Source organism: Galeopterus variegatus, unplaced genomic scaffold (genome assembly GCF_000696425.1).
Source record: "Galeopterus variegatus unplaced genomic scaffold, G_variegatus-3.0.2 Scaffold5845, whole genome shotgun sequence".
Lineage (NCBI taxonomy): Eukaryota > Metazoa > Chordata > Mammalia > Dermoptera > Cynocephalidae > Galeopterus > Galeopterus variegatus.
Window position 1 is genome coordinate 18,914 of NW_007731956.1, and position 11,171 is coordinate 30,084.

Sequence of the window (11,171 nt, forward strand, 5' to 3'; positions counted from 1 at the left end):
GGTAAAGGAAGAAGTCAAATTGTCCCTGTTTGCAGGTGACATGATTTTATATAGAGAGAAAAGACTATACCAAAAGACTATACCTAAAGACTCTACCAAACATCTCCTAGACCTGATAAACAAATTCAGTAAAGTTGCAGGATACAAAATCAACATACCCAAATCAACTCAAAATGGGTTACAGACTTAAATGTAAGACTCAAAACTATAAAACTTGTAGAAGAAAACACAGGGAAAACACTTCAGGACTTAGGACTGGGCAATGATTTTATGAATGAGACTTCTAAAGCACAGGCAACAAAAGAAAAAACAAATGGGATTATCTCAAAATGAAAAGCTTCTGCACAGCAAAGGAAATAACAGAGTGAAAAGACAACCTGCAGAATGGGGGAAAATATTTGCAAACTGTGTCCAACAAGGGATTAATGTCCAGAATATACAAGGAACTCAACTCAATAGTAAAAAAACCCCAAAAAACAAAAAACCCAAAATCTGTTTTAAAAATTAAAACTGAGTAGACATTTTGCAAAAGAAGACATGCAAATGGCCAGCAGGTATATGAAAACATGCTCAACGTCACTAATCATTAGGGAAATGCAAATCAAAACCATGGTAAGGTATCATCTCACACGAATTAGATTGGCTGTTAACAAAATGCAGAGAAAGGAAAACCCTTCTACACTGTTGATGGAACTAAATTAGCACATTATGGAAAACAGTACAGAGGTTCCTTAAACAACTGCAGATAGAACTATCATATCATCCAGCTGGGTATACATCCAGAGGAAAGGAAGTCAACGAGTTGAAGGAATATCTGCACTCCCACACATATCACAGCTTTATTTACAATAGCCATGATTTGGACTATCCTAAGTGTCCATCAGCCAATGACTGGATAAAGAAAATGTGGCACATGTACACAATGAAATACTACTCAGACATAAAAAAGAATGAAATTCTGCCGTTTGCAGCAACATGGATGAGCTTGGAGAAGATTATGGTAAGTGAAATAAGCTAGGCACAGAAAGAGAAATCCATGTACTCACTTGTATGTGGAAGCTAAAAGTAAAGAGTAGAATAGTGGTTACTAGAGACTAGTAAGTGGGGAGGGGTGGATGAGTAGAGGATGGCCATTGGATACAAAATGGTACAGAGATAGGAAGAATGGGATCTAGTGTCCTACAGCAGTATCGGGAGACTGCAGTCAACAACAAAGTACTGTATAACTTCAAGTAGCTGGTAGAGAGGATGTTGAATGTTCCCAACACAAAGAGGTGACAAATGTTTGAGGTGATGGATATGCTAAATATTGATCATTGCACACTGTAATAAATGTACCCAAATATTATATTGTACTCTATAAGTATATACAATTATCATGGGTCAATTAAGAAAAAAGAAAAAGAAAAAAAAAAGTGCGTTCAAGACTCTTTACCATGGTTTCTTCATGATAGTCATAAATCAGAAATACCTGCATTTCTAACAATAGGATTTATAACTGGATCGTGGTACATCCATATATGAGGTGCCGGGCTGCTAATAAAACCATTGGTATGGTTTATATAATAAAAACATTTATGTAGTTTATATATTTATGTGGGAAATATTCAAAATTAAGAGGAAAAGTGGTAATAAAAATTTATCTTTACACACGTATATACATGAATGTATAAGAATGTATAAAATAGTTTGGAAGTTGACAGTGGTTACCTTTGGGATGTAGGATTGTAGATGGATGGTTTTTTACATTTTCTACAGTTTCTATAAGGAGTGTGTATGTATGTGTACATCTGTCTATACACATATTAAAAAACTTATGTACTAAAAATAAGTATGATTTTTTTGGGAAAAAAAGTAATTATTAAAGACCAGGTTAAACTTCCAAGCTGGAAGTTAAGACCCTTTCATATTGATTAATCCTAAATGTTGCTTCAAAGCTTAGATAGATACTCTTTTGAAGGGTATCTGCGTTGTTTAGTCTGAATCCTGAGGCATTTCACATGGTTTTTGAGGTGATATGTATTTTTTTTTTTTCCTTTTTGTCTCTTTTTTCGTGTCCGGCAACAGATCGCAACCCTCAGTGTCACGCCCGTACCAGACCGGGACCAGCAACGGGATCGCAATCCTCGGTGCTGCGCCCACACCTCGCTCAGCCAGTGAGCGGGAACTGGTCTGTATGCGGGATCCGAACCCTCGGTGGGAGCGCGCCACCGCGCTCCCAAGCGGCGCACTGTAGCAGTGCGCCACCGGGCCGGCCCTTGAGGTGATATGTATGTCTGATATCACAGTGCTTCATTCTTGAGCTCGGTATCTGTGGGGAAATAAAGCTTCCTGGATTTCTCAGTGCTCCTGTAAAAGCCCTGGCCTCTAAGATACAGGAACATATAGGATATAAAGACAGGGAAAGTTTGCCCTCAGGCCTACGACAGGCATCTTACTCTTCATGTGTAATGAGGATTTGATCTGCAGGCATTTGTCCAGCTAATTGCTCTGAGTCACTGCTCTATTGCCCCACTGCTCTATGGCCAGATGGTCACACCCTTACCGGGCTACGAGGTTACAGTCCCAAGGTTCCAGACAGACAGGTTGGCAGGGAGGAGCCTAGGCCCAGGAGACATCCTGGGTTTTACAGAGTCAGAGAGCATGGGGCTCTCTGGCACCTGGAAATGTTTTATTTTATGTTTCAGAAGATTCGAGTGAGAACCTAGGATCCTTTCCATCAGAGGTCCAAGGAGTCACAGTTTTTCTGTCTCTTTTTGGCAGTTAGTGGGGAGGCAGCTGCCTCTTTCTCCTATATATGAACAGATTAAGTCTGTTTTTCTCTTTTCCTCCCTGTGGCATAGGCTTTGACCTTTGTATGATCTGGGTTTTGTTTTGTCACCACAAGGGTAGCATTTGGGGTGTGGGGAACCACAGGGTCATTATTTGCTGAGTAGGTGAGTAGTGATGATCTGTCTCTAATCCAGAATACCTCGTGTGCTCGTTCAAGATCAAAGCAGTAAAGATAACTATTAAATACCCAAGAATATCCACCCTGAATTGCCCCCTGAATTAGAGGAGCAATGAGTTTTAGTATGCATGTTTTTCTTTGCTGGGCTCTCAGGAAGTAGAGAATAGTTAGAAAGGACATGTTCATCATAGATTGGAACTAGAAAAGGAAGAAACTGATAAAACAGCAGTAGTAGTATTGCTTAATTTTGCCCCACGCAAATGCTATTTAAATGGAACTCTTAACATTGTAAAATTCCTTTAACACGAAGGCAGTAAACCCTAATGGTATTGTTTCTATAGGTGACAAGGCAGCTATATGAACCTCTGGTTATGCAGTTGATTCACTGGTTCACTAACAATAAGAAATTTGAAAGTCAGGATACTGTCGCCTTACTGGAAGCTATACTGGTGAGTAGTTATGGAGTCTTTTCTTGCTGTTCTCATCGACTGGTTATAGTTGATGTATATTTAGAACTTTAAGAAGAGTTACCTGTTAAGATACCAAAGTGTAGCATCTAGCTAGACCATTTTTTCTTTTTTCTTTTATTTGTGAAATGTTATTTTAATGGATACAATGCCATATTTATTTACCTAAGGGATACTTTTACGTATCTGCAACTAAATGTTCGTATGTTGTTGTTTTATTCTGCTTTCTGGGATGATGGTTATATGTTTGACAAATTTCATCTGCGTTAAGGTTGTGTGTGTGTGTATTGAGGGCATGAGGAATATCATCGTTATGGTAGCTGTTTTTTTTTTTTTAATATTCATAGTTCAATACTTAATTTAAGAGTAAAGGGGGCCGGCCCGGTGGCGCACTGGAGAGTACGCCGCTTGGGAGCACGGCGGCGCTCCCGCTGAGGGTTCAGATCCCATGTGGAGACCGGTTCCCGCTCACTGGCTGAGCGCAGTGCGGGTGCAACACCGAGGGCTGCGATCCCGTTGCCGGTCCCTGGTACGGGCACGACACCGAGGGTTGCGATCCTGTTACCGGTCAGTAAAAAAGACAAAAAGGAAAAAAAAAAAAAAAAACAGTTAAACACATAGTGAGTTTGTCCACACAAACATCCTTTAATTTTGTAATCATGCAAATTGATTCCAGTTTGCATCTCTGTGTCACTTTCTGTTCAGTTTGAGATAAGCTGGAGGAGACAGGGAAGTTGACAAGAGCATCCAGAGACAGGAAATAAAAGCATTGGGTGTGTGGCGTATTTGTGAGGACTCTGTCTCCAGTTTCGATATCACGGGAGCCTGTGAGCATGAGGCTGGGGAAGTATAAGGGCAGAGTAGCAGAGTGGTGCGTGCAGGGCAGCCAAACGTCCACATGCCCAGGACAGTTCCTCCTCATATGCCTTGTTGTGGGCATTGGTGACTTTCTGAATGTTTTTAATTAGGATGGTGACATAATTATATCTGTAGTTGAATTCCCTGCGGTGTCTACCAGTGAATGCTGCCTCCACTGAATACAGTTAATTAAATTTAATTTGTGATTATTTGCATTCAGATGGATTTATTCTAATGTTTCTATTCTGAAGTTTCTATCTTAGTTGTTTCTTTTTCCCTTTTGATCCTTGAAGGTAGCTTAAATAAGGGCTTCAGAAAGAAAGCTGGTAAGATAATGATAACATGATGTAGTTGAGGAAAGAAAAGGTGAAGAAGAAAATGTGAACTTGGTAGCACAGCACTCAAGTGAAGATTTCCTAGGAAGAGTTGCAAATACCATATCTTCACATTGCCGTGGCTGTGTTACCTTCTTGAATGCTAATTAGCATTGCAATCAAGAATTTTGCGTGTAGTACATAACTGGGGATATTAGGCAGAACTCCTTCCTTATTTCAGTGTTGAGTATACTTTTTCAAGTTAACCTTTTCCTTTATTGATCTCAGAGGGAATAACACCTGGAGGGAAACAAAACCATTAGATAGAATAATTTTTTTATGTGATTATTGGTCAAATTTCCTTGGCTGTTTTCTTCAGGTATATAGAGACTGTGCCTTTATGGGGACATTTCTTCCAAGAAGTTATGTTTTTAGAACCATACCTCCATTTATGGTTTTTCTTTATTTGGCAATACAATTTCCTTGGAACTTTCGAAGGTTTTATTTGCTTTAACCTCATTATACAAAGCATCTCAGATGCTGTTATGGGGTAAAATCAACAACCACAGAAGTTCTTGTGTTTCTTCAGGGAAGGGAAAGACTGCTTTGTTGTCATAATATAATTAAAGCATTCTTTCCCTTTTTCATGGAGGTTTCCATTTACAAATTTGTTTAAAAGAAAGTGTTTTTATTATGCCAAAAGGAAGTTGTCATTCAAGTCTACATTCTAGACAATCAGATCGGTTTTACTAGTGTTTATTTTTTCTGTACTAGTGCTATAAGTTAATTTTCTTTTTTTAAAAAAAAAGATGACTGGTAAGGGGATCTTAACCCTTGACTTGGTGTTGTCAGCACCACGCTCTCCCAAGTGAGCCACAGGCTGGCCCATATAAGTTAATTTCCATAACATACTCAAGTTATGCTCAGAGACAGACCAAGGGTATTTGCTTGTCATTTTATGGTTGTAAAGATGTATACAATAAAGGCCTCTTTGTTTCATTTCAGGATGGAATTGTGGACCCCGTTGACAGTACTTTAAGAGATTTTTGTGGTCGGTGTGTTCGAGAATTTCTCAAATGGTCCATTAAGCAAACAACGCCACAGCAGCAGGAAAAGAGTCCAGCAAATACCAAATCGCTTTTCAAGCGACTGTACAGCTTTGCACTTCACCCCAGTGCTTTTAAGAGGCTGGGAGCGTCACTCGCGTTTAATAATATCTATAGAGAGTTCAGGTAACATAATCCATGGCAGGGAAGAGTGTAAAAGATGCTCTTTAAATTTTTAGTAGTGTTTTTGAAGAGTGACTCAGTGTTTTACTGTGTGTATCCATGCATTCATATATCAAACATTTAGTAAGTAATTATGTGCTGGATACTGTTCTTTGTTCTGGGCATTAAAAAAAGAATTCAATTTACTCTCAAGTAGCTTAGAAACTACTGAGAATAACATACAAATAAAACACCACAGCAGTTTTGTAAATGCAACAGAAGACATATATAGAGAGTGTAATCCAGTCTGAGTGGGTTAGGCAAGGACTTATGGTAGTCTTTATGCTTGTGATGAGACTTAAAGGAGGAGTAGAGATCAGCTAGGGCATTTCAGATCGCATGGGGTTGGGGGTAGAGATAAGCAATAGGATGGTATCTGAGGCGATGAAGACACTGGATATTCTCAGAGTGTGGAATTTGAGGTTTGGAAGGAAGTGTATTGGGGCTGGCGGGAGGGCTTTGTCTACTGCGGTAAGGAGCATGGGTCACCTCTAGTGACAGCAATGAGAGCAGGGAACAGCATAGTTTGATTTCCGCCTAAAATTCACTTGCTGGCAACTGCATGAAGATAGATCGGAGTCAGACACCAGTGAAGAGACTGTTTCAGAGTTCCAAGAAAAAGGTGATTTGTCACTGCCCTAAGGTAGGAGAGGTGTCTAGTTTGTTCATTCATTCCTTCAGCACTACTTATTAAGAATATTATGTGCCAGACACTGTGCCAAAAGCTTGAGATACAAAAATATAGCCCTTCATGAGAGTTACATTTCAGAAAAAGAGATAATAATTAATGACATGCATAAATGTAAAATTTATAGCTGAAATTAGTGGTATTGAATTAGTACATAATTTAGTCTTACAATGAGGAACCTGCCTCGTTTGGTCAGAATGGCTTCTCTCAGGAAGTGGCAGTTGGAATAGAGAAGAGAAAATCAGTGATAAAAACTAGATATATATATATATATATATAGATAGATAGATAGATATATATAGACAGTTGGGTATAGATAGATAGATAGATAGATATAGACAGTTGGGAATCTGTGTGTGTGTGTATGAAAATTGACTAAGAATTTCAAGCCATGTTTTTTTTTAGCGTTTTAAATTGTGAAACCTGTACATACAGAAGAGTGTGTAAAATGTATGTGTAAAGTTTATAGAATAATAGTAATAAAATGAGTTCTTGCATACCCTCCCCCCAAGTTAAGAAATAGAGTGCTACCAGTATTCTAGACACCTCCCAACCCCACATCTCTACTCACCCTCTCACAGATAGTCATTCTTCTGACTTTCATGTTACTTATTTCTTTCTTTTATCTACAAATGTATCCGTAAACAATGTATTTTTGCTTTTTGGAAAACAGACAGTAAGCACAAGCACGGTTAGGTGAGCCTGTCTTTTTGCTGTTAGATGGGAGTGCCCTGGGGGCATAAGCTGAAGGGAGACTGATGTCAGCCTTGCTGTGGCTCTGCAAGGTCCACAGTCAGTCCTGGTAGTGGGGCTGTCCAGAGGTGGCTGTGAGGTAGATGAGTGCCTGCTGTCTGGGAGAAATAGCGTCAGACGTTGTGGGCTGCCCTTTGATTTCTGCCTCTCAGCTCACAGTGGCCTACCCTGTGTGTTTGGAGTGGGTCAAAACAAAGCCCTCCCATGGGGCAAATGAGCACCGTCGGCTCTTCCAGCTGAACACAGACAGGAGAGGACCTTAAAGCATATGGTCATGTAACCAGGTTCAGAGAAGAATTTGGGCCTGGCTCACCCAGGCATTCTGTCCAGGTTGAAAAACCATGTAGTAGTGTCCTGGAATATCTGTCAACAGTCTTTTGCTCAGTCCCTGACTGCCTGCCTGCTTACCGTGTCTGGTGCACAGGTATCACCCTGGGTCTCTGTGACTGTCCTTTTGGGCATCCCTTTATTCTTTCCTGTGTTGGGGCTCCTATCTCCTTATCTCCCTGTCATTGTCTGTCGTGGATATTCTCATTTGTTGGACCACATTTCAAATGGCTTTTTGAGAAAGGGTGCATGAGGGAAAGTTTTTGAGATCTTGTATGTTGAATGATATAAACAGAAGCTCTAATGTTTCCTGTCTGCACATTAATGGGCTGGTTTGCACACCCCTCTTTGTAGGGCACAGCTTTAGAGTCTTGTTTTGTTATGTCATTTCTCTGTACCCTTTCACTGCCATCCTGGTACCTGATATAAAACAGTCGTGCTTAGCCTGGTCTTCCAAGACCTCCATGGTTCAGCTCCAGTGACTTTTGCAGATGCGTCACAAATTGCTCCTCTCGGGGTCCTCTGCTCCTGGCCTTGCCGCTTCGCCTGCTGACCCTATGGTTTTCATCTTGCCCTAGGTCTTTGTCTATACCGGTTTTACTAATTGGCAACATCCTTTATTCTCAGAGTTAGCTATGGGTGTGAGACACAGGGGGAAATGAGGGGTATGTGGAACCCTGAGAGGCCCTGCACCTCTTGGGATTCAAACTGAAAAAAGGAAAAAAAAAAAAAGGATGATATTCTGGGCACATCCCCTCTCTCTTGATGTCCTCCATGCCTTGCTCTGCTCCTTTGTCTCATGAGCAAGCTCCTTCCCAACAGGAGCAGTGCTTCCTTGCTGGGGGCTGATGGCCCATCTGGAACTTCACCTCCTACTTTTCTGTGAACTCTTGTGAGAATTATTGCCTGTACTTATTGTTTTTTACTTAATCATTTACTGTATTATGTCCTGAAGGAGCACATTTTCCTGTGAGAGATCTGGCCTCTGCAACTTCCCTGTTGGCCCTTACTGCATGAGACCACCCATGAGTTTACTCTATATTAGTAGATAGTCCACAGATGTGATCCAATTAATTATTTGCACATACCAGATATGCTTGTAAAAGTCTTAGAGTTTACTGTTGATGTTGACTTGTTTTTAGATAGGTTGAGAGCTTTTATCAGCACCGCACTCTCCCGAGTGAGCCACAGGCCGGCCCCGGTTGAGAGCTTTTAAACTTTCTTTTTTTTTTTGGCTGCTGGCTTGTACAGGGATCTGAACTCTTCACTTTGGTGTTAACAACACTGGGCGCTAACCAATTGCGCTAGTTGGCCAGCCCTACTTTTAAAATTTCTTTATTTTAAAAGAATGTGGATATAGTGTCAAATCTTCTTTTCTTCTTTGTTGAGTCTTAATAAGTGTGTGACCATGGAATACTGTTCTGCTGTAGAAAAGAATGAAATTCTCCCATTTGCCACAATGTGGATGAGCTTGGAGAAACTTACGTTGAGTGAAATAAGCAAAGCACAGAGGGATAAATGCCACGTGTACTCACTCATAGGTGGGCGCTAAGAGAGAAAAAAGGAAGAAAAGAAAGACCACAGTGGTGTGTTGGACATACAAAGTGGAATGGAGAAGGGGGATGGGGAGGGAGGTCGGGGATAATTGGGGAGATAATTGGATTGGGGACAGGGGGTATAATCACAATTTGTGGTAATGGGCATGCTGCCAGTATAGATCTGGCCATCACATCTTAGGCACGAGTGGTGACAATTTGCTTTGTACCCTATGAATATTCATAACCAAAAAAAAAAAAAAGTGTGTGAAAGTGTGGTCAGGACAGTAGTTCTAAGGTAATGTGCTGTGAACAGTCCCAAGTGGAAGAGGAGGAGGGGTATGGAGAAAAAGCCAGTGTTGCCTCTTTGGCTTACATAGCCTTAGTCTTCAGTCTGCTCTTGAGGAAGTATTCTTTGAGAAGTATTTAGGTTGTCTTATGTTTTAAAACCTTTGAGCCTTTTTTAAAAAAAACATTTAATTATTGTATGCATTCTTTAATACTGTTACTTATTTTCTTTGTCCTTTCTGCTTTATTATTTTCTTAGGAGAGCCTTCGTATTCTTTATTTTACAGGGAAGAAGAGTCTCTGGTAGAACAGTTTGTGTTTGAAGCCTTAGTGATATATATGGAAAGTCTGTCCTTAGCACATATGGATGAGAAATCCTTAGGTATGTCTATCCAGGTGTTCTGTTTGCATGCAGATTCTGTTTGCCTTGTAGGTCTTTACAGCTTTTCTACTCAGGAGTTAAGGCTCAGGTGATTCTCTCATAACATGTTTTCTTTTTTCATGTCTCATAAGTAAACCCTGGTAAGTGTGAATAGAAGATATGCCCCTGCAGTGCTTCAAGTCCAGTTTGTAAAAGGTTCTTTCATGCCCTCATCCTCCAAGACTCGCCATGTTCATCTGGTGGCCATAGAGCATGACCCCTGATTGGTCAGAGATCCTGCCCAGGGCACGTGGGACAGTGAAGCCATCAGTTACCGTGATGGCACAAAATGTGAAAATGTGCAGATCCACGGTGCTGAGGAAAGCTGGGTGCAGTGACCACTGAGCTGGGGTCAGTGTCTCTGAACTCACTAATGATAATTTAGAAAGTAGAAAGTAGGTCTCGTTAGGAGGTTATGATAAAGCTATTGCAGCCGTGATTAAGGAAAATTTAAAAAGATAGTAAGCCAGAAGTGGACGAAAGTGGCTAAGAGAATAATAAATGATAGTCTTAACAATTAAATTCTATCCAGAAGCTGTCAGGAACTTCATAGGTTCTTTGAGCTAGAAGAATTCTTGGAAATGGCCCCATTGTCCCAGCACTTGGTGTAGTCAGGACACAGAGGCTCCGGTGTCAGTGACTGATTAGGTCACATTGCTGTGGGTGGCGGGACTTCTCTTTCACTTATCCAGATATTGGTTCTGTTTATTAAAAAGACAGGTTGAACTCTGTTATTCTTCATGTTGATTGTCTACTACGGGCAAAAATGCTTAAAATTTAGGTCTTGCCATGAAATGGCTTAAATTTGCTTTGTTTATCTTGATTTCCCATATAGGTGAATTTTCTCAACAACTGAAACTTTACTCTTTCTAAAATCAGTGCCATATTTAAAAAGCATAGAAAAAAAACATTTTCTTGGTGACAGAGGCCAAAATAAGTTGTGTATGGCTCCTTTCCTAAATAACTGTAGACGTTTATTTGTGAGTGGTTTACCATTTTATTTCTGTTCTCTTATGGTGGCTATATTATTAAACCATAGTATGGTTCATCCTACATAAGGACGGGAGGTTGAGGAACTTACACCCCTTAAATAATAGCTGTTACTTGAGGTTTACAGGCTCTGGGTTGCTGTGTGGGTTTTGTTACTGCAAGGTCTCTTCATCTCAGAGCCCTCATGTGAGGCTGTGCTCTGGCCACTGACAGTGCTGCTGGTGCACGTTCTAGATAGGTGTGGCATTGCCCTGCGTGTTTGCCTGCGTATGTGTGCATGCCATGCTATATTGCAGTCTTAAGTATGGGTTT

General features: G+C 40.5%; 1 protein-coding gene across 1 annotated transcript in view; it reads left to right on the forward strand.

Moving 5' to 3' along the window:
* Positions 1–11,171, forward strand: part of PRKDC (protein kinase, DNA-activated, catalytic polypeptide) — a gene marked incomplete at its 3' end in the record, with an annotated part of 134,792 nt that overhangs the window by 12,759 nt on the left and 110,862 nt on the right. Inside the window, 3 exon segments of the mRNA XM_008590104.1 lie at positions 3,292–3,399; positions 5,595–5,821; positions 9,736–9,830. Coding sequence (XP_008588326.1) covers positions 3,292–3,399; positions 5,595–5,821; positions 9,736–9,830 — 430 coding nt within the window.